The sequence below is a fragment of the Felis catus genome, chromosome X (genome assembly GCF_018350175.1).
Source record: "Felis catus isolate Fca126 chromosome X, F.catus_Fca126_mat1.0, whole genome shotgun sequence".
NCBI lineage: Eukaryota > Metazoa > Chordata > Mammalia > Carnivora > Felidae > Felis > Felis catus.
In genome coordinates, this window is record NC_058386.1 from 13,226,029 (window position 1) to 13,250,283 (window position 24,255).

The 24,255-nt window shown below is 42.0% G+C and overlaps 1 protein-coding gene across 1 annotated transcript in view; it reads left to right on the plus strand.

Moving 5' to 3' along the window:
- SYAP1 (synapse associated protein 1) overlaps positions 1-9,529 on the plus strand; it is a 31,009-nt gene extending 21,480 nt beyond the window's left edge. The window contains exons 6-9 of the mRNA XM_023249512.2: positions 3,367-3,515; positions 4,817-4,875; positions 5,284-5,431; positions 7,682-9,529. Of these exons, the coding sequence (XP_023105280.1) occupies positions 3,367-3,515; positions 4,817-4,875; positions 5,284-5,431; positions 7,682-7,809 (484 nt within the window). The 3' untranslated portion in view covers positions 7,810-9,529. The remainder of the gene's footprint in view (positions 1-3,366; positions 3,516-4,816; positions 4,876-5,283; positions 5,432-7,681) is intronic.
- Positions 9,530-24,255: the final 14,726 nt, after the last annotated feature.

The window sequence follows — 24,255 nt, forward strand, 5'->3', positions numbered from 1 at the left end:
TATTTCAAAATGCCTCCTAGTGTGTTAACACTTCCCTGTGACAGCAGGGCTGGCATGAGACGGGCCCTGCTCTTGCATCACAGACGCCCTCTGAGGTCTTTACTCTGACAAAGCAGAGAAATCACAAGTCCTTTCCGGCCTTGGACTGTGACCTATGCTCATTGTTTCCCAGAGGGTATTCACAGCATACTAGTGCCTGAAAATAGTTCATGAAAGCCTAAGTGATCAGATAGTAGACATTTGGGAGTTGCTAACTCCCGTGGTTTTCTTTATCACAGAGTTTCTCAGAACCTTTATATGTCATCTGCATTGTGACTCTCCAGAGGGTCACGGAGTGTTTCTATAGTGTGCCTCCGTGACCACTTCCTCGTCCATCAAGAGGGAGAAGGTCTGGGAAAGAAAACAGTCCAGATGCTTAGCTTTATTGAGAGAACGAAGATTGCCCGTAATCTGTTGTAGATTGCCGGCATACCTGTTTCATTTTGGACTTTTCATAGAGGTCAGAATTAAGAGTGACCTTGAAAATATTCAGGGAGCTCACTACCTCCTGGGTAGCTAAGCTCCCTTCTGTCTCAACGTGATGTTAACAGTTGAAGATTTTTTAACTTAACTGGGTAAAGAGCCCCAGTTGTTTTCTTTGTTCCCCAGGTGTCTTCATCTCTGTATCCCCTCAACATCCAGGTGCTTACCGGTCCAAAAGTGAGTCCTCCGAAAGGAATGTAAAGTGCTGTCTGCCTGCAGTAGAGCACACTAGAGTGTACCTGGGGTCGCTCTGTAATGCCACCTAATGTTCTGTTAGCTATTCTCACGGCTGCAGCATACTGTTGTTTGCTCAGGTAAACTTGTGCTTGACTGTAACCCTTCGCCAACTTCTGTTAAGCTGGGTCTCCCTCCTGCCAAACTAGTTCCAGGAGATGTTCTAAGAAAAAGAGAGTTGTGAGACCACACGAGGTTGGGACATGCTAACTTGGCATCGAGTAGGAACTTAACAAGTAAGAGGTCATTATTCCTGTGACCATCTGTGTTGGCAGATAATCTGGCTTATTCGTCCCTGAATCACCTGGCACGGGGTCTGATGCCTGTGGCACTGGTGAACATTGGTGGAATTAATGAAAGAAAAGATGGGCTGCGTCTAGCAGCACGTCAGCTTCTTATCTAGCCCAGCTCATGTCGCTAATCTTGTATTTTGCCCCAGTCACTGAAAAAGCTCGTCTCCTGGCCCAGCTTCACCAGTCACAGATGTGGCAACCCTAAGGCAGGTCCTGTCCTCATCCGTAAGCCTGGGTCTCAGAATTTTCTTAGTTCTCATTGATACTCTTCTCCTCCTTCAAAATCTTTTTCAGTTATACTTTCTTCCTCAGGTTTCTCCCCATTCTAAGACCCTGCATCCATCCCTTCTAGTAAACCGGGAGATAGAGACACATTCTCCCACCCTTTCATGACTTGTAGCAACATGTTCTGGGAACACAAAATGCGTGACTCCTCCAGTACGTGTGCCCCTGCACAACTCCGCGGGTCACCAAAGCCATCGCTGGTTCAGTGACCTGGTGGGGAGGGGAGTGCATTTTATGTTTTTTGTTGAGTTTTGTTCTGCCTTCCACCCTCGAGATCTTTAATTGCTCTGAGGTAAGCATACTCATCAATGTTTATTATTATTTTATTTAAACAATCACACCTTTATATAGAAAGATTGGATGTATAACATGAAAACTTTTTTCTCACTCACTTGAGACCTAATGCTCCATCACTTCTGAATGCTTTAATGTCTATTTCCTACGAATAAGGCTTCTCCTGCATAAACACCTTGTAACCACCTGAATCAGGAAATGGTCACTTATGCATTATTACCTTCTGATTCTCAGACCCCTTTCAAGTTTCATGGGGTTGTTTTTTTTTTTGTTTTGGGGGGTATTTTTTGAGAGAAAGAGTGAGCAGGGAAGGGGGAGAGGGAGAGAGAGAATCCCAAGCAGGCTCCATGCCTAGTGCACAGCCCAACGCGGGGCTCCATCCCACAACCGTGAGACAGCAACCTGAGCCAAAATCAAGATTTGGGTGCTTAACCAACTGAGCCACCCAGGCACCATCTACCTTTTTCTTTTCTTTCCTTCTTTTTTTTTTTTTTAAGTAATTTCCACACCCAGCATGGGGCTCGGACTCACAGCCCCGAGATCAAGAGTCACATGCTCTACCGACTGAGCCAGCCAGGCACCCAACCGCATTCAAGTTTTACCATTTGTCCCAGTGTCCTCTGTACTAGCAAAAGGATCTAGCACAGGCTCAATTGTTGCATTTAGTTTTCATGTCTCATTGGTCTCCTTCAATCTATTGCATCCTATCAAGTGGTGCATGCTGCCATTTTGTCCCATTACTGTCTACACTTTGGTCACTAGATGAAGGTGGTTTCTGCCAGACTTCTTGACTATAAAGTTATTTCTCTCCTCTTTGAAATCAGTAAGTATTTTCGGGGAGGTATTTTGAAACTCTTTAAAAATACTGCATTCCTCATCAGACTTTGAATGTATTCATGTATTTATTTGTATCTGTATAGACTCATGGTCCTGTTTTATGCAATGGATATAATCTGTTGCTATCATTATTTATTTTGATGCTCAAATTATCACCAACTTGGCCAGTGGGAGCCCATTCAAGTTGGTTTCTGTGTCTTTTTGACTCATCCTCATTTTTTGAGTGCTTTCTTACTTTCTGGTATGAAGTAGTTTAGGCTCATCTTGTTCTTTCCCTGCTGTAACCCTGGAATTGGCTATTTACCCAAAAAACTCTGATTCATTTTAGTGGAAAATGGTATATAGACACCAAGATCTGAGCACTTAGGCATGCTCATTTCTATTGAGGTGTCACTACTCCTTGGTTCACTCAGTGGACAGAGCTGGGGAATATTTGTGTGCTCATGTATATACATATATACTCATTTGTATCTCTACTAAATGAAAACTATGTATTCATAGTGGTACCTCACAACAGGGATCATTCTAGAACTTTCTCTTTCAATGTTTCTCATTCCCTTTCCTGACTGTGAGAAACTTGGTTCCGACTATCCTTAATATTTTTACTTAATTGATCAACCCCCTGCGTGTAACCAGTCTTCCATTTTCACCACCACCCCCTTCCCTGCTCAGACATACTCCTCTCTCAGCTCAGGCTGTCACTCCCCATTCCACGCCACCCCCACGTGGACCCTTACCTTACAGGACTTGGTCACCAGCACCCCCTGCCAGGTGATTTCTCACATGCAGACAAGTAACACCCCTAAACATCTCTTCCCACCTCTGCTAAAACAAATAGCCCCTGCACGTGTTTGTATGTGTTGCGTGCATTCTCAAATGTGTCATTGTCTGTCTTGAAAAGCGTGAGGGAAGAAGTGTTTTGGAGGAACTACTTTTACCGCGTCTCCCTGATAAAGCAGTCAGCCCAGCTCACCGCCCTGGCCGCCCAGCAGCAGGCCGCCGGGAAGGAGGAGAAGAGCCATGGCAGAGACGAAGACTTGCCAATGACAGGTATGCTGGGAGAAGACTTGACTCGGTGTAAAACAAAGAGTTACTGTAAAAATATTTTTAACTCAGAGACTCTCATGAGCTTGTCATCTTGTGTATACCAAAAATGTCATTGTCATCTTCTGGAAAATTCTTTTCTCGAGGAAAGAGTCATTCTCCTTGCCCTCTCTCTGACCCTGCTCCTACGTCTTCCCCCAAGCTCTCCTTTCCTTCGCTTTCTTTTTCTTGTTCTTCGGGTTTTTTATCTCTTCCTTTTTATTTCTCCCTTAGTCACTAGTCCTCTTTCCATCTCTTTCTTGGCCCTTACCGCATAGCATTTCATAGCCTGTGTCCTCCACCGATTCAGGCCATCGCTTTTCTTGGTTTTTCTGCCTTCTGTTCAAGCTGGTGTTCTCCTAGTACTGTAATCTGTAGAGCTCCATTCCACTCCAGGTTGCCAGTGTCTGACTCAGACCGAGGCACCATCCCGTTGCACATTGCACTCTTGGGACAATGACCCAAGTGAAGCAACAAGTGAAGATCTGTAATAGCAATTAAAATAAGAATGGTATTTTATGTCACATTTGTCACGTTTAATGAACACCTGTGTATAGGTGCTAATTACAACTAGAGACTTACCTGTTCATAGAATTTTAAATAATTAAGCAAAACCATGTATCCTAAGGCACAGGCTGTACAGACCACTAGAAAAGAACTCGACACTGCATTTAGGGTCAGGGAAGTGGAATGAGGTTGCTCTACACAGTACAATTTGGCATTTTGCATATAAAGAATCCCAGTTGTGTATTATTCTTTGCTTTTTGTTTTCATTAATTTTATTGGGAAATGCCATGTAACCAAATACTGCCTGTGTAACAAAACAGGCTTAAGACAGGGTTCGATAAAGACTATACACCTAGTAAGGTTCACAAGGTAGAAAATGCTGTGACTGAGCATTGTACTTTGCTTTGTGCTTTCTAGCATTCGTGACAAAAGGAAAATCTGATAAATAACTGAATTCTCATTATCCTAAAAGAAGGAGTATAACTCTTCCTGAATTTGACTTCGGCTAACACTGAGGTCAAAATTTATTTCTTGCTTGGAAATCTTAAAAGAGGTGCATCAAATAGGATGACCTGTAAAAATATCCCCAAAAGAAAGAGGTTGAGATGGTGTCACCTAGCTTTTTCTTAAAAGCCTAACGTAAGAGCTCATTTATGAAAATTATTTAGTATCGTCATATTTGTGGCTACTTTAGTTGTTACTATAATATGTATTCGGAATTGAATCAAGCCATTTTTATCTCTTTTATTCTCACTTCTTAGAGGCAGTACGGCCCAAAACACCGCCTGTCGTAATCAAATCTCAGCTTAAAACTCAAGAGGTAATACAGTTTTACATTGTACCTACTAGGTTGATGTCTGGAAGTGAAGTAACTCTGTGTTAACTGTCTCAGATCCCATTTGAAACTACTTATGAATACGGGTCTTAGCTGTTTTGAAGAGGGTTCCAGCAGTTGTACAGTTAGGGGCATGTAGCTGAGACCTAAGGCGGTTCCTTGGCATCGGTCATTCTAGATGTGCTCTCAGGAATTGGACCTAATGACTGGAGTGGCCCGAACTGAGGGAGAGCATAGTGGATTCAGGTGGTAGCTCATCTGGTGCCCACGCAGCTGTGTAGGTTAGAAGGCCGGAGAACAGCGAGCATCCGACTAGTGGAGGAAGGACGTGAAAGTGATGTTGTGCTAAATGCCACGTAGAAAACCATTCTAAGCTCATTTGTTGCATTTCAGGATGAAGAGGAGATTTCTACCAGCCCAGGGGTTTCTGAGTTTGTCAGCGATGCCTTTGATAGCTGTAACTTAAATCAGGAGGATCTAAGGAAGGAAATGGAGCAACTGGTTCTTGACAAAAAAGAGGAGGAGACAGCCGTAGTAGAAGGTACCAAACAAAGCAAATAGCTGTGCTCTTTTCCAGTTCCAAAGCTGGTTGTAGAAAATGTCATTCTGAAGCAGATCTACGGACATACTGTAACTTCTGCATCAGAATTGCTTCTCTGCCGTTAGAAGGTAGCTTCTAGCACGTGTGACCAGACCTCACATTCCCCTGCCTGACGCATGCACCAGAGTGTAGAGAGGAGAAACTGAGCCCAGAGAGGTTATATGATTGGTCCAAGGCACCTGAGCCCCAAGAACATGGGGACAGCAACAGGCGACAGTGCATGCCCTTTCACTTAGAGACACTGCCCTCCAGCCTTCTGCTTGGGCTTATACTTACATATAGAGGATTCTTTTCCTCACTGCTGTGTGCCACAAGAGCATTGCTTCTGGGAAGGAGCAGACTGCCTTCAAAAAACAAAAAGAATTTCGAGACAAAGTACAAGTGGAAGGAGGGGAGGCTGCTTTCTTTGGCACATCAGGGCGAACGACTGGCTTTCTACTGGATGAAAAGCAAAGGCTCAGGTTAATCATCATCACATTAAGAGTGTTTATGAAGCCTTCTGAGGTTTCAAATGCACCCAGAGAGTCAGCTATTCACCCGGTTGTACAGAGAGCACCCGTGAGAAAAGTAGCCTCCCAGAGGTGAACCGGAACCCTGTTTGCGCACCACGGAGGGACTCTGGGGGAGAGGCTTGGGAAGGGAGGTGGAGGGAAGAGCTTCTGGGGGAAAGAGAAGGCCAGAGGGGAAGTGAAAACTCGGGCTCACTAGGTGCCTCAGACCTCTCCCACCCCCATCTGTTTTCTGATAAAGCTGGCTGCCGGACCCCTCGCGAGGACAGCGCGCAAGAGCCCCACGAGCCCCGCGTGTTGTAGGCAGTCCTAGGGCAGGCTGTGCACCGCTTCCCTTTTTGCCGGCGATGGCTGGTAGCAGAGGCCCCACAGGAAACTGGAAGTCTCCCTGCAGCAGGATTCATTAGGTGCTGGCTGGCTGCTCTGAGCAATCTGTTCTTTCACTGAATTCCTGCCCGATTTTTAATTTGGACCACGTAATATTCTTATACATATTCATTATCTTGCCCCCGCACCTAAACTGTAAGTTCTTCAAGAGAGTTACACCTTGTTCTTGTTATCCCCACGGTACCCCACCAACATGGAGTCTGGCACCCGGTAAGCAGCATACTGTGTCCTTTCCCTTGAGGTCCTGCTGCCAAAAAAATTAAAAATTTGGTTTCGGTTTTTCTTTTCTCTATAGCTACTAAGTTTAAGGTTTTTTTAAAAAATAAAAATGGGGGCACCTGGTGGGTGCCCCTCAGCTCCCACACACTGGAGCGTGTGACCCTTGATCTCAGGGTTGTGAGTTCAAGCCCCATGCTGGCCATAGAGATCACTTAAAAATGAAATCAATTTTAGCCTTGCTTTTTAAATAGCTGGTTTGTTTGTTTTCTGTTTTTTAACACAACATAGCAGATGCCTTCTCGTCTACATACATACATGCATGTACATACGTACACACACACACACACACACACACACACACACCTATATTGAGTGTCCAAGCAGAAAGTTGCGGTTCTGAATGTCGGCTCGGAAGAAGAATAAACCCAGTGTGAGGGGCCAGGCTTCAGCAGGAGACTTCCTGACTTCAGGTTCTGGTAATTGTTGCCGATCTAGGGAGACCACTGCTAACGTGCTTTCACAGAGACTGAAGCCTCCGGATCTGCCTCCGTCTGTATGTCTGTTGCTATCAAACTGTGTGTTCTTAGGCAAGCCACTTAACCTCTCTAAGCCTCTGTTTTCCACCATGTAAAATGTGCAGCAGTATATCTAGTCCCTGGATTGTTCTCAGGGTGAAAGAAAAAAAGTGGTATGTAGAAAGCAGTTAGTACAGTGCCTGGCCCTGAGTGCTCAAGAAGCATTAGCTGTTTTTTTCTGCCATCGTCGTCATTGATAGCAGTAAAAATCAGTTTGCAACCGCATATTAATTATCAATTATCCACTTAAATATAAGGAAAAGCAGAGGTTTTAGTAAAGCAAAATAACACCTGAACTTAGGGCTCTTAACAAGTTTATCTTTCTAATCCTATTTCCCTTTGGTTATTGTTAAAATTTGGTCCACTTTTCTGAGCACACGCAGTGAGGAAACCTGAGACGTTAAACGTTACCATGGCAGGGACTTCCACAGGTAATTATACGCGACCGAATTGTTAAAACTGGCCTTATGAATCTTTACCTTCTCAATTGTTTCTTTCAGAGGAGTCTGCAGATTGGGAAAAAGAACTACAACAGGAATTGCAAGAATATGAAGTGGTGACAGAATCAGAGAAACGAGATGAAAACTGGGATAAGGAAATAGAGAAAATGCTGCAGGAGGAAAATTAGCTCTTTCCTGAAATAAAAGAATAATCCTTAACATTCTGTAACTGACATTAAATTCTAGATGATGACGCTCGCTGAATTAGAAGGCAGAGAAGATTGGTATAACTTTATGAAATTCAAAATTATTCTTTTTTCAAGCTGAAACTTGCCTTTTCTGCTTTTAAAAAAAAACATAAGACAGTTATTCTAATATTCAAAAAGAGATGTTTTATGTAATATTTCTTTAATATAAATCTAGTTAGAGATGTTCATGTAGTCAGGATGGTATCTTTGCCACAGAAACGCTTTTCCGTGAGGTCAGAATTATAATTTATTCTTCAATTGTGGTTTTCTAAACATTTGTACTTCTTGTTGCATTTTCATTGCTACATGTATGTTACAGTACTTAACGGATTGATAAGTATCAAAATGACCAAATTGTACCAAAGAACTTAAAAAGAAGCACTTTCAAGACTATTTTCTTGCTAGATATTTTCTAAAATTCCATCTAGAAACCTAAGGATAAGATAATTGTTAATTTTAATGGTATAAACATCACACAATTTGACATTGAGAAATACTGTGCAAAAACATTTTTTTTTTCCTCTGGGGCCTTTTCTTTCTTTCTTATTGTTTGTTTGTTTGTTTGTTTAACTATACCACACTTAATATTTTTGCTTTCCTAAATTTCACATCACGGTTTTTGTAGAAAGCGGGGCATTTTGTCCTTTTTATATTAATGATCTTCAAGAAGCCCATTCACCTTACAGTCTCTTGTTTTTGTGAAAATCATCACCACATATAAATGTTTCAGCTTTGTTTGTCTTAATTAAACTGTCAGTCTTTATAAAAGTGTGTTCCTCTGAGTACAACTTAGGGAACTTCACTGCTCAATCCCACCACACCAGCAGGCCTGTGTTCATAGACTATGGTTGTTTTAAAAGAACAAGGTGGCTTAATGTCACAACACTTCCAAGGCATTTACTTCCTGAAACTTTTATATTTTGCAAGGAACCTTTATTTCATACAAGGGAAGAGGATTATGACAATCCTTTATAGGAAAAATGTACATATTTATACTGTGGGCACCATAAAAATTAGTCCCTGGTCCTCTGGCAAAGGTATAGTCAATGAGAGAACTGGGTCCAAGAGCTTTGCTCTTGTTTGGAGCTTGGTGTACACGCTTGTGAGTGAACCAGACTGTCTCGGTAGGATCCCTTGGATTATAGCAATAAACGCACGTACTCTACGAAACCACTGACCCCACTGTCAAGGGATTTCCACTGCGGTGTCACAGTTGCTGATTACTGAGTTCGGGTTCAGAGACTGTGATTGGCAACTTCTAAAATAACCCTGTTGAGGGGAAAATTTGGTTTGTTTGTTTTTAATCAAGTTTTCTGGAGGGCAAGAAACACGTAAAATGCCTTTAAGTAGCTGAAAAGCCTGGATGTAAGCAGATCAGAATATGATAGCACTTAGCTCTTATATGCACTAGCATTCATATTGTTGAATAAACAGCAAAAAAGCTTTCAGAGAAAGTAAAAAAAAAACTTAAAATGACAATAGACATGTTACAGTTATTACTGTCAACTTTACATTATACTCTTATTGCATTTAAAAACAACCTAACTGCCACTGCTCTATGAAAATAAAAGGATAAAATGATTTTATACACAGCATAAAAATACAGTTATGCTCTATTTTTATGATTCAAATAGGAGTAAACTTATGCTTTTATAAATGACACAGGTAACTGAAGTGTATTCCTTTTTTTTTTTTTTTTTAATATTTTTGAGAGAGTGCTTGTGGGGGAGGGGCAGAGAGAGGGGGAGAGAGGATCCCAAGCAGGCTCTGTGCCGACAGCAGCGAGCCCGATGTGGGGCTCGAACTCAGGAACCGTGAGATCATGATCTGAGCTGAAGTCGGATGCTCAACCGACTGAGCCACCCAGGTGCCCCTGAAGTGTATTCTTTTAAAGGGAGAAATAATTTGTAACTGTGTTTAGTGAAAGATTTGTATTTATTACATGCCTTGGGGGTAGCCAACAAGCTACACTGAGCATAAGAACACGCAAGCTTCTTAGAACGCTGACATGGAAACCTACTTCTTCACTCCGTGGGGATTATACCTCACTACTCAGAGTGCGGCCCAGGAGCCAGCAGTGGCCTGCCCTGGGAGTTTGCTACGATTGCAGGGTCTCGGGCCCGGCCACAGATTTGCTGCCCCAGGTTGCACGTTACCAAGACCCTCAGGGATTAGAATGGGCTTTACAGGGGCGCCTGGCTATTTCAGTCAGTGAGGCGTGTGACTCTTGATCTCAGGGTTGTGAGTTCCAGCCCCACGTTGAGTGTAGAGATTACTTAAAAATAAGTCTTTGGGGGGAAAAAGGATGAACTTTACAGTTTGAGGCACATTGGACTAACGTACTAAGGCACTCAGGGCAGCCAAGGTTGTTGGTGCTTTTTACTTTTCCCTTTCCACTAGTGTCCTTGGATGATGGTATCTTTCTAGCTGGTGTTACAGACCCCTCTGCTGTTCCATTTCCAGGGGGACCAGGACTACTCCTGTTCAGTCAGATATCTCTAATATCACACATTCCAGAGGAAAATGACAACACTACAAAGTGCAGAGATCGGGCTCTCTGCGAACTGCTTCACACGTTGATGAGTTTTCTCTGAGGTTCTTGAGCGATATCAGAGGGCTCATGTCCCCTGAAGGCTAAAAAGGATGATGGGTGGCGCCGTGTATGGCATGTTTATGCACATGAAATCAAGTAAAAATAGTCGAAAGGGTAGTAGAGTATCAACCTATGTCTTTAAAGCCAATTTTCGGTACATGAGTGTTACTATGCAGAAATTTGCACTGTGTTTATTTGTAGTCCCAGCAGTTTATGGCAAGCGGGTGAAAACCGTTGCCGCAGCCAACTCAGTCACAAGGTCGGAACTCCATTTGTGCAAGAGTGGTAACTTCTACAAAGTGGGAAATCTCCATTTGTAATTTTTGAAAAGTTAAACCAAAGAACCTTATCTTTTAGGAAATAAAGCAGCAATTATACTTGTGACTCACAGTGCTTTCAGATGCCCTACAGTAACCAAGATGGTTTTTCATGCTCAAACTATTACAAATAGGATTTTTAGGACATTTTAAAGGTTTACAAAACAACAACAACAACAAAAACCCCTCATGATCACATCTACCTTGCAATGTTTCATTTCCCTCCTTGACTGGTTTGGTATAAAAATCAGGACTGTGAATGTGCTTCTATAATTTTTTTTTTTATGTTTATTTATTTTTGAGACAGAGACAGAGCATGAACGGGGGAGGGTCAGAGAGAGAGGGAGACCTAGAATCTGAAACAGGCTCCAGGCTCTGAGCTGTCAGCACAGAGCCCGACGTGGGGCTCGAACTCACAGACCGCGAGATCATGACCTGAGCCGAAGTCGGCCGCCCAACCCACTGAGCCACCCAGGTGCCCCAATATAATTTAAATAATTTGATGGAGTTCTTTCCAGTAATAGTGAGATTTTTCCCTCCATTTTAAAGTAAAGATAAACCTTTTTCATCTGTGAAAATTAGGTGCATTTAATTTTAGCAAATTTATTTTTCAGCTTTTAAAAATATAAGTGGCAGAAATTTGGGTACCGTTTATATAATCAGTTTTATTGAGGGGGAAACAGTCCTTTTTAATAAATGATTATCTCCAGACTATGTTGATAGGAAAATAAAATTACAAAATGCATGTTACAATACCCGAGAAAGATGGTGCTTAGAAAACTAATGAGTCATGACAGATGACAAATATATATTCATGAAGCTTTAATCACATGCAGTTATTTCAAAGTTATCTGGTATGTAAGCTTGTGTTGTTAGGATTAAAACTGCTACGGGGCGCCTGGGTGGCTCAGTCGGTTAAAAGTCCGACTTCAGCTCAGATCATGATCTCATGGTTCGTGAGTTCAAGCCCAGCATCAAGCTCTGTGCCAACAGCCTGGAGCCTGCTTTGGATTCTGTGTCTCCCTCCCTCTCTGCCACTCGCCCTCATCTCCCTCTCCAAAATAAACATTAGGAAAAAAAAATTAAAACTTCCTTGAGAAAGTACTGAGTTTTAAGAACACATTTTGCTTTCACTGTAGACTTCTACTCAAGTGCAGTGGGTTGTCCTTCATAATAAATCATTCTAACCCAGTCAGATCTTTCATTCTAAAGCTATCGTGGGGTTTTTCCCTCCTCCACTAGTTATAATACGTATTGATCGATCTTGTTCTTTCCTGATAACCATGATGGGCACTGATTGTGCTTTCTGCTGGCTAGAGCTAAAACTCAAGGTGAACCAGTTCTCATTAAAGCTGAGGGAAAAAATTAAGCCCGTGACCGAACAGGGGCATCCGGCGGGCTCAGTCGGGGAGAGCATGCGACTCTTGGGGTCATGAGTTCGCATCCCACTTTGGCCCTAGAGCTTACTTAAAAAAAAATAAAAAAGCCTGTGACCTAATAGAACAGATCAGTTCAACGTAATAGAGGATTTTGGTGACTACTACTGATGTATCCACATGATAATCATGAAAATAGCCATTAAGAACATAATATTATTCTCTGCCATCACTTAGTGCAAAAATCCAGATGCAGCAAAATGGCCACATCGTTCAACAATATTAACTCTTTCATGAAGACACTGTAGGCTATAAATGTGATGTGAGAACGGCGTATCCCACTACCGAAAGAGTGTGGCAGAAGATACATTAGGGCGCCTGCCTGGCTGGCTCAGTTGGAGCATGTGGCCCTTGATCTCAGCATCGTGAGTTCGAGCCCCACATTGGGTGTAGAGTTTACTTAAAAAAAAAAAAAATGCCACCAGAAAGATTAGTGTCCTTTGGTAATTGAACTAACAGAACACGTGCTTGTGAAATTAAGGCATGAAAAGAGACACTATTAAATCTGACAACACACAAAGTAATTTCATAACAAGAACCTGGGATGCACGTCTTAAGAGTCCGAAGTACCACACTTTTAGAACCGGCTGAGCCAGTAGATTTATTGGCCTAGGGCAGTGACCCTGAACTTGAGAACTACCTGGGAGCTTGAAAAATGCTGATGCCCAACCTCCACCCCCAGAGAGACTAACTGGTTCCGGATGTAGCCTGGGCGTAGGTTTTTTTTTTTTTTTTTTTTTTAATGAACTCCCTGAGTCCTTCCGATGAGCAGCCTGATTTGCAAAGCTCTGGGCCTAGGGGGAAGAGGCCTGGGATAAAAAGATTTGCTCGGGCAAAATAACCAGGGGGGCGTGAGTTACTTCCTTAGAAAAATGAAAGGGTAGAATTGCCTGTTTCCTGTTTTTGTTTGGTTTTTTGTTTTTTCATTTTTTAAAGAAATCTCTGCACCCAGTGTGGGGCTCAAACTTAACAACCCTGAGATCAAGAGTCACATGCTTTACTGACAGAGCCAGCCATGGGATGGTTTTCAAAGTCCATCGCGTGTCCTAAATGTTACCCTATTTTTACCCTTTGTAAAATAGATACGATTTTAATTGTTTTCAAAGTGGTTTTTAGTTTTCTGAAATGTACGATGTCTTGGGCTTTGAGATTGAATATGGTAGACTAAGTCTATGCGTTTAGCTCCACCCCATCCACGAATCCCACTAAATGACAGTAAAGCAGTAAAAAGAAAAGGTATAAATTCATAGTAACAAAAACAGGAAAGCAGGCAACAGTAACCAGATGGTGAGGAAGACATTCTGATGTTTCAGAACCCTGAAAGGCTCAGAATTCCCAAAGGTGTGCCCCCTCTAAAGACAGGGAAAATTGGTATCAGCATAGACGACTAGAGAGACCTTTCCCACAATTTACAACTGAAAAATCAAGAAAGAGTGGTATGAGCATATTATGAGCTACAGAAGCAAACAGATGAAACTGCTAAGGGTTTAAAATGATGGCCCCTGGGGAAAAACAAATAAATGGAAAAAAAAAATGATGACTCCTGGGAAGTGGGGATAGGGAAGGGCAAGTCAGGGGTCTGCTGTCCTGAAAGCCTTTATCATTTGACTTCTAAAATTAAGATTAGATTATAAAGAAGTTTTTTTTCAATGGTTTAGTTATTTTTGAGAAACAGAGCATAAGCGGGGGGAGGGGCAGAGAGAGTGGGAGACACAGAACCTGAAGCAGGCTCCAGGCTCTGAGCTGTCAGTGCAGGGCTTGATGCGGGGGCTCGAACTCACGAACTGTGAGATCATGACCTGAGCCGGAGTTGGACACTTAACGGACTGAGTCACGCAGGCCCCCCTGATCTTTTTTTTAAAGCCACTTTTGACCAGGGTATGGGGAGAAAGGAATGCAAATACTGTAGATGAGAATGCAAAATTGTAAAATCTGTCAGAATGGCAGTTGGATGATATGGATCAAAATGTTAAAAGTGCAGAACATTTAGTCCAGCATTTTCACTCTTGGAATTTATCCTCACAAATTGGACAAGTGCTGCTTTGGCTATGAAAGAGGAAAATTGGAAACTACCTATATGTTCTACATCAGAATCTCCGTTTGAACAAGTGACGGCTCATCCATATAATGGAACGATACGCAAACATTTTAAGTGATGGATTTCACACCCACCAGATGCTCAAAAATGTATAAGTCTTAAAATAGCAAGTTGGGGAGCGTGTCAAACAACTGGACTGTTGATATACTGCTGGTGAGCGTGTCCACTGGTACAATCTCTTTGAGGGAAAGCAAAACTTGGCATTACTTAAATGCAAAGTTGAATACGCACTTCTCTTTGACCAGCAAGTCCCCTCCCGGGGAGTATAAAATGATATAACTACTTATGAAGAAAATTACCATTTCTTAGTAAAATGGAAGATAAATGGAAGGATATATCCAATGTGACATGCGCCAAAATACCCATAATAGTGTTTGTTCTAGGAGCCTCAGGCTGCCCTCAACCCAAAGGACCATCAACACAGAATGGAAATATACACCAGAGTCCACAGCAAAGAACATGAATAAATAACAGCTACACCCGGGAATGTGAACGAATCTATGAATCTCAAAATGTTTGAGCAGAAAAAGCAAGACCCAAAAGAGCAGAATGACTTCATCTGCATAATCTTGAAACACAGTAAACAGTAAAAAACAACAACAAAGACAACCACCATGAAAATCAGATACTACAGAACTAGAAAAATGAGGGCCCTCTCACAATTTAGGAGAGACAGAAAAAGAAAGATAGGAAATCACAACCGCGCAAAAGTACGTGGCTACAAGATCGACCATTATACACAAATATCAGCCCAGCACGTACAAGGGCTCAAAAAAGATCGATACTCAAGCTTGTTTCCAATCCACAGAGATATTTAACGAAAGTCAAAAGATTTGTACTATCGGAAGAGAAGCAGGAGTAGAGCGGCACCATTAGAGAGAGGATTGCCAGGTGCTGTCACTCCTGGTGCTCTGAGGGTGAAGTTAAAACCAGCTCGAGAGCCCGCAGCAGCTCTTCCAGCCATTTGGGTAAAGAAAAGTCTCATTCTTTGAAATAATAGGTTTAAAGGAAATCTTTGGCTTTTAACTGGAAAATATATTGCCTGCGGTGCACTATGGTGATGCAAATCAAAGCTGAGTCATCGCCCTGGAGATTAACGCTCCCCAGATTGGCTGATGCCTGCTTGGCAGAGAAAGGCCCCCTCCCTAGTCGGCCCAGACCCTATTGCATCTGTTTGTTCATGGAGGCTCTGGGTGTGATTTCTCTGGGATAAAGCATTTTGTTCACTGCCTAAGAAAATGGTGTCGGAGGTCTGTATTTGACAGGAAAGAATGTTCACAGTATGTTAGATGAAATATAAAAGGTAAATAACAAAAATATATTTAATAAGGCTACATTTTTTTCTTCCCTCAAAACGCACGTGTATGTGTGCATTGCGCATGTATGTGCATAGAAAAATGCTTACACCAAAATGATTCTTACACCAAAATGTTAAGGCTGGTTGTGCCTTTTTAAAAACTCTCTGTTTTTGTCTATATTTTCAGAAATGTCTGTGTTGGGCATAGTACGACAAAATAGAAAAATAAAATGATTTCATAATAAGCGAAGACAAAGAAATCAGAAGGGAAGAGTAATAAGCAGCAGGAGCACAAGACAAAGAATCAGAGAAGCTAAACGATTTTTTTTTGAAAGATTTGATCAAGATGAAAAAGAAGGCACAAATAATATTAGGAATTAGAAATGGGATGGGGCATGCCTGGGTGACTCAGTCGGTTAGACTCTTGATTTGGCTCAAGTCATGATCTCACAGTTGGTGAGTTTGAACCCCACATCAGTGTGGAGCCTGCTTGGGATTCTCTGTCTCCCTCTCTCTCTGCCCCTACACTGCCCCCCTCAAAAATAAATAAATAAGCTTTGGGGAAAAGAAAGAAAGAGAAAGAAAGAAAGAAAGAAAGAAAGAAAGAAAGAAAGAAAGAAAGAAAGAAAGAAAGAAAGAAAGAAAGAAAGAAAGAAAGAAAGAAAGAAAGAAAGAAAGAAAGAAAGAAAGAAAGAAAGAAAGAAAGAAAGAAAGAAAGAAAGAAAGAAAGAAAGAAAGAAAGAAAGAAAGAAAGAAAGAAAAGAAAGAAAGAAAGAAAAGAAAGAAATGGGAGAACAGCATTCCTAGCCAGTGAGGGTGGCCAATGAGAAGCAAGTAAAAGTCTTTAGGGGAATCCTCAGAAAACTTTAATCAACCTCCTTCTTTCTTCCTTCTTGCTCCCTGGAACCTGTATGTGATGGCTGGTGCTACAGGTACCTCATTGAGACCAAGAAAGAAAAGTCAAAGAATTACAAAAACCTCAACTTGGATAATTGAGGTTCTAGACCAGGGGTCAGTTAAGTATCCGTATGAACTTATGGGTTTAAATATATTTGATGTGTGTCTATTCATTACAGTTTTTCTCTTCACTGATTTGTAAATTCTTATCTTAGTTCAATAGGTGCTTCTACAAGTAGGCCCCGGAGCCCTTTTGACTCAACTTAGTAGCTTTTGATATAGCTTCATTGTTTTGCTGGATACACACACTCACACACGCACACAGCCACACACAGGCATGTACACGTACGCAAGATGTTTCATACTCGTCTTTTATATGTCCTGACTCAGATATAGAATCAGGCATTTCTCCAAGAGCCCAGGTTTCTTTTGATTAGACAAAGTATTTATTCTTCAAGAATTGTCTTGGCTATTCTTTGCCCTTTGGTTACTATATTCAGGACATAGATGGAGTTTTGAAGAAGAGTCAATGACACAAAGAATTGATGAGGGAAAGTTCTTTTTTATATATATTTAAAAAAAAACAACCCTTTTTTATATATATTTAAAAAAAAAAAACAATAAATACAAAAGGTGCCAAATGAAGTAAGGGTTTAGTTAATAATCACCAATGATGCTGAAACCATTAGAAGAAAGGTTGATGGGAAACTATAATGAACCTAAAACAAACAGAAACTCTCATATCTTAAATGAGATATTAGAAAGTATTGCATCCATGAAAAAATAACAGTATGCTATAGAAAAAGAGCATTCAGAGAGCAGGAAATAGGTCTAGAGAATTAAAATATGATGGCATAGGTCAAAACTTCACTAAAGTATTAGAAAACAAAGTTGAGATGATCTTCTAGAAAGCAGAGCAAAATAAGTGGCAGAAAAATAGAAGAGAAAAGGTAAAAATTAGGGGATCATTCCAGAGTGTACAACCTCTAGCTTGAGGAAGTCCAGAAAGAGAAAACAAAATGGAGAGAAGATTATGAAACAATTAAAGAAACTTGAAGCACACACATGCACACGCACTTCCCCATAAAAAACATAACTGTGTTTTAATTTTGTTAATCTCCTTTTTACATTATTTCCATGTGAATATTATTTACAACTTAGTCATATAGTGCCCTATGAATATAGTAGTTTTCTTGTTCAACTTTTTTTGTCTCTGAGTTAACTATTGCCTTATGTTTTTATGTGCTTAATTTTCTATACCCCTATGACCCAGTCCTCTTCTAGAGTCTCTGCTACGAATACATTCAATGCAGTCTCCTTTCAATACATTCTAACACCTCAGGTAATTGAGTCATTTTATCTGATTCAGGAGACATCCCTCCAGGAAACCTGCTCCCTTCTGTTCTGATCTGGACTGTTCACTCTTTCCAGTCAAGGCCTCCTTTCTCCGGTTTGCTCGATTGGGTCCCTTTTTCTGGATTTCATATTTTTCTTTTTTCTGAGTTACCCCTTTGTATGTTACCCAAGGTTAAGTTATGCTTTGGTAACAAATGATCCCAACACCTGTCTGGTCTTCAACAACAAACCTTTCTCAGGTGTGTTATGTGTCCCTCATGGGTTGGCTGTAGGTCTGTGCCTCTCCTCCCCAGGACCAAGGGGATGGAGAGGCCCCTGGCTGGGACATCAATGTCAAACTGGAGGAAAAGACAATGTAGCTAACCAGAGATGACCCTTAAGCTTCTGCTCAGAAGTGATATTGTCTATTCTGCCTACTTTCCAATAGCCAAAGCAGGTTACATAGCCACTCTTGAGTTCATTCCCTATCTATGCTTTGGCTGGGTATATGATTCTCGGTGGGAAAAAATTTTCTTTCAGGGTATTAAAGGTATTGAGATATATATAGATGTATAGATATCTATATAACATCATGCTAAGTGAAAGAAGTCAGACAAAAGGTCACGTATTGTATGATTGCATTTATTTATTTATTTATTTATTTATTTATTTATTTATTTATTTATTTATTTATTTATTTATTTATTTTTAATGTTTATCCATTTATTTTTGAGAGAGAGAGAGAGAGAGAGAGAGAGAGAGGCAGACAGAGAATCCCAAGCGGGCGCTGCTCAGCACAGAGACCGATGCGGGGCTCAAACCCACAAACCGTGAGATCATGACCTGAGCCAAAATCAAGAGTCAGATGCTTAACTGACTGAGACCACTAGGCACCCCATGTGTGATTGCATTTATATGAAATATTCAGAATAGGTAAATCCATAGAGACAGAACAAGGATTGCTCATTGGGGGAGGGAATGGGGAGAAATTGCTTAATGACTACAGGGATGATGGGAATGTTCTGGAACTAGATAGAGGTGGTGGTGACATGACGTTGTGTATGTATCAAATGCCACTGAATTGTTCACTGTAAAATGGCTACTTTTGTTCTACTCCTGAACCCAAGACTACTGTATGTTAACTAAGTTGAATTTAAACAAAAAAAATCATAATAAAATGCCTACTTTTATGCAAATTTCACCTCAATAATAAATTTTAAAATATATAGCAGATACATTATGTATGTATTTTATATCTAATATGTGTATTAGATATTAGTTGTGTATCATATATCTAAAATATATCCCTGAGACAGTAAATTTGAAAACTGACTGGACATTGGATTAGATGAAAAATTATTGTTAGAAATTTAGCATTGATGGGGCACCTGGGTGGCTCAGTCGGTTAAGCATCTGACTTCAGGTCATGATCTCGCGGTTTGCGAGTTCAAGCCCCACATCGGGCTCCGTGCTGACAGCTGGAGCCTGGAGCCTGCTTCAAATTCCCTGTCTTCCTCTCTCTCTGCCCCTCCCCTGCTCACTCGCTCTCTCCTCTCAAAAATAAATAAACATTAAAAAATTAAAAAAAAAGAAATTTAGCATTGATAATGACACTGTGACTATGTCCCTCTGCCCTTTGGGTCACTCAGACCCCTCTGCCAGGACTCCCCTCCCTAGTCTTCCCCATGGTCCAGCCACTGACACCACTATAGCCACCTTGAGCCGAGGGCCTCCAGGACCCCAGGCGGCCAGAAGTTGACGACCTGTGCTGAGCCTTAAGCTCCCCTCTCAGAACTTCACACCCGCCTGTCCAGGTGCCTTGGTTCTTCTGGGCCAGCTGCTCTCCACTAGGCCCTGCCAATGGGACGTGCTGGAGAGAGGACCTGTTTCTAGTTTTGTCCCCATCAATTTCACCTGGCTGTCGTTAGTTTCAACGGGAGCAGCTAATTCCCATTTGCAGCTTTTCCCTGAGAGACCCCGGTATCGACAGCGCCCCCCTCATCGGAGGTGCGGACCCCCCTCCATGCTGGTCACCCCAGTACTTCCCACTTCTTCTCTGTTTCCTCCAGTCCTAGGAGCAATAGCTGTTTCCGGCAAGTGCGACCTCAGGGTTCCCTTTTCCCTCCCCAATATGTGGATGAATCATCTTCACATTAAATTTGATCTGTGACATAACTGTCTTGTTGAAATTGGTAACCGAATGTGGCTAATGGGACGCACTGCAGCTGCAGACTAACAAGCACAGGTGCAGCTTTTTACCCAGAACTTTTTCCTTTGCCTTTATTTTTTTTTTAAGTTTATTTATTTCTGAGAGAGCGTGGGCACACACGAGAGCAGGGGAGGGGCAGGGAGAGAGAGAGAATCCCAGGCCAGAGCCTGACAGGGGCTCGAATTCACTGCGAGACCATGACCCAAGCCAAAATCAAGAGTCAGCCACTTAACCCACTGTGCCCCTCTTTTGCTTTTAAATTTCCGAGTCTCCTCCGTCAGGGAGGCGGATTTGAGGCTAACTCTCTTGTCCTTTGGTCGTCTCTCGAATAAGCCCCTTTCCTGCTGCATACTCAATGTCTCTGATCGGCTTTGTTGTGCGTCAGGCAGAGGGGCTTGGGTTTGGTTACAAATTTGGCAAGCCAGCGGGGAGCTCCGTGCCCATGGTTCCTCGGGGCCCCCCCGCCGGTAACAGGAGTCTGGTGAAGACTCTCAGCAGCTGCCTAGATCTTTGCCCTTGGGACTCCCCAGGGCCCCACCCCGATTGAGCACGGCTGACCCGAAGCACCTAATCTAAGTCTTGCGGTTTGGAAATGGTTTTGAGGTTTGGTCTGGACAGACTTCTCTTGGTGAGTACTTTGTGTGACATGAGCTTCTTCCTCCCGTTTGGCTTGGCTCTCTTAGTCTTCTTCCTCTCCTTTGCTTGCCTCCACATAAGGGGTTTGGTTCTCCTAGCCTCCTTTTCTTGTATGCTTAAAAAAAAGGCTAGAGGGGCGCCTGGGTGGCTCAATCGGTTAAGCATCTGACTTGGGCTCGGGTCATGATCTTGCAGTTCATGAGTTCGGGTCATGACCTCGCAGTTCATGAGTTCCGGCCCCACGCTGACAGCTCAGAACCTGCTCCCTCTCTCTCTCTGCCCTTCCCCCTCCCCCCCATTCTCACTCTCAGAAATAAACATTTATTAAAAAAAAATTTTTTTTAAGGCTAGAGAGGAAGCCATTTGGTTCAGTGACATGCCAACTTTTCAGGGAGGAACCAATGCTCATAGAGCTACTCTGGGCTTTATTTGGTTTGCTTCTTGCTGCATCTTTTGGTGTCTTTGCATAAAACTGGCCATGGTGTAAGTGGAAAATGGGAAATGACAATTTGATCCCTGCATGCAGCCCTTTGGGCTGTATTCTCCAAAATTGGGCAACAGTTTTGTTTTTTTTTGTTTGTTTGTTTTTTGTTTTTTTGCAATGCTGTTTGGCTAGATATTTGCTAGACTCTGGAGAAAAATGACCAATTAACAGATCCATAAATTATAATACCATCTTGCAACTAGATTTGTTTTGGAAGAGAGAGATACTGAGAAATTGGGCCTTTAAGATTTTGTTTGCATCTTGTGTATCCATATATGTGTCCATGTATATTGTAAATGTGAGATCTTTTTCTCTACCTCCTGATGGTATTGCTAAAATTAATTTGTAAAAGAGCTCTATTTAGTTGGTTTAAAGGCAAATACTTGTAAGAATTGGGAATTTAAAAACAATTTTTTAATGTTTATTTTTTGAAGGAGAGAGAGAGCGCATGCGAGTGAGCATGAGCAGGGGAGGGGCAGAGAGAGAGAGGGAGACACAGAATCTGAAGCAGGCTCCAGGCTCTGGGCTGTCAGCACAGAGCCCGATGCGGGGCTCAAACCCATGGACCATGAGATCATGACCTGAGTCAAAGTCAGATGCTCAACCGACTGAGCCACCCAGGCACCCCAAGAATTGGGAATTTTAAAACTCAGATAGTTTTCAAGTTCACATGATCTTGGGAAACACTTGGCATTAAAGCTAATTTAAGGTTGTTGGTTTAATTAAAATGGACATGTATTTAGAATTATCAGCATTAAATGTAAAAGTTCATGGGGTGCCTGGGTGTCTCAGTCGTTTGAGCGTCCAACTCTTGATTTTGGTTCAGGTCATGATCCCAGAATTGTTGGATAGAGCCCCACCTCTGGCTCCTCACTGAGCATGGAGCCTGCTTAAGATTCTCTCTGTTTTCCGCTCTGCCCCTCTCCCCTACTTGCCCTCTCTATCCCTCTCTCTCTAAAATAAGAAAAAAAAAATTTTAAATCAATGTAAAAGTTCATGTTATCTCCATTGCAAAATTTGTCAGAAAAGGAAAAAAAAAAACTTAGAGCTTTGTCTACTGCTTCATGAAGTTTTTTGGGTCATCTAAGACAAAGCAGTAAGGGAAACAACTCTGTATGAAAGGAAAGTGAGACTGGTTAAAGAGGGAAAACTTAGAGCAAAATCTAAACATAAAAAAGGAAAGTTGTAGAAGGCTTGTGAGAAGGGAATCTTTGGTAAGGAATTTTGTACACCGCTTGGACTAAGGTTATAGAGAATGAGCATGGAGAAAAGTTTCTTAGGGAGTGATCAACACCTGGGGAAGAGAAGGGAGAGTAAAAGGGCAAGATGAGGTGAAAGTTGAGCAGTGATGAAACATTAACAGAAGGCTTAGCTGATTCTCAGCAGTTGCAAAAGTTGGACTACCCTTCAGAACCATCCAAAATGGGGGCAAAAGGGTTGGGCTTCCAGTCATTGGATGTGACCACCTGGGAAGAGGGCATGGCCTTCCAGTTATTGGATGTGACCACCTGGGAAGAGGGCATGGCCTTCATGAGGCAGCAGTCTTCAGCCAAGGCAGTCCCTGACAGCCTCAGAGAGTTGCGGACGGTTAGCAGTCTCCCCACAGCTGAGAGTCCTCCATATCATAGCATCCACAACTCAGATCTATGCAGTGCCCTGGACATTCTTGTCAAAGTAACTGTGTGTCAACATGGGAGGAGACACGCAGGGAAAAAAGAGATGGCAGAAAGTCATTAAAAATTCGTCTTGGAATAAGAGTTTTAATATCCAGTACACTGTACGAGATTGGGATTTGGTTTTCTTCTCTGTTAAAATGACAGTTTTTTGAGGCTATTGGTCTGAATTGTAAGCCAAGGTCATTATCTTTAATCTGTCTAGAAAAACAAAATTTGTATGTGTTGTCTTTATTAGGTGTCTGATTAAACTGAGGTTTCTAATTTTCTCCCATTGTCTTGAAATCATTGAGAACTAAGCTAGCCCTTTTTTCCAGAAGACCTGCAAACTGAGGCTAGAAAACTTGAAGTAAACTTCAGAGAAAATGGCCACACTAGCCCATGTTTGCCTGTTGCTGCGTGGGCCACTCAGATCACTGGAACAAGTTTATTCTTGCGTCCTGATTTGATGGGTCTGCCACTGGAAATTCCAGACCTTGAGATAATCATCGATGGGAGCAGTTTTATGGATCAGGGACAACAAAGAGCTAGATGGAGTGGTGACCCATCAGCTATGGTCCAATGCCAAGGACACCCCAAATTGTTTGACTGCTCAAGGGAATAATCGGGGAGACCAATGCGCCAACCTGGCAGTCTGTACAAAGACTCCAAAACCATCTATAATGGCGTTAGTACTGGACAGAGACTTAATTAAGTATCTGCCCCAATATTCCTGGGAGAGTCTCAGGAGAGCTAAAGAATGGGGATTTGGATACGATGCTGGCACTAAAGACAGCTGGAAATATAATGAATCCTTATCCTGGTTACCATATTCACCAAAACCCATCATGGGTGAGATGCTACTCTTCAGTGGATCCAGAAGTATTTGGTGGGTCCCAATCTTCAAAGAACAATTCCGAAATAAGACATTTATGTTAAAAGTAATCCTAAGACTGGGCCCCCACCAGTTCTAAAAGGTATATAACTTAGAGGCACCAAACTTGGAGAAGACTGACAGACTAGACCATGATGCCAAAAATAGGTAATTTTTTTTAAAAGTAAACTCTATGCCCAACATGGGGCTTGAACTCATGACCCCGAGATCAAGTTGCATGTTCTAGTGACTGAGCCAGCCAGGCACACCCAAAACAGGTAATTTTTATATTTGTTAGAGTTTGTAGACAACTTTACAAGTTGGGTTAAAGCTTTTCGCTGCTGTTCAGAGAAGGCCTCGGAAGTTGTCAAACACTGTTAAGCAGAATCATTCCCAGGTTTGGATTGCTGCTAATAGTTGAGAGGGACAATGGAGTGGCAATTGTGGCCCAAGTCACACAAGCAATGTCCAATGCCTGGGGCATCCAGTGGATATTACATCCTTCCTAAAAACCCCAACCAACTGGAAAAACAAAACAAAAATGAACTTTGGTCAAGA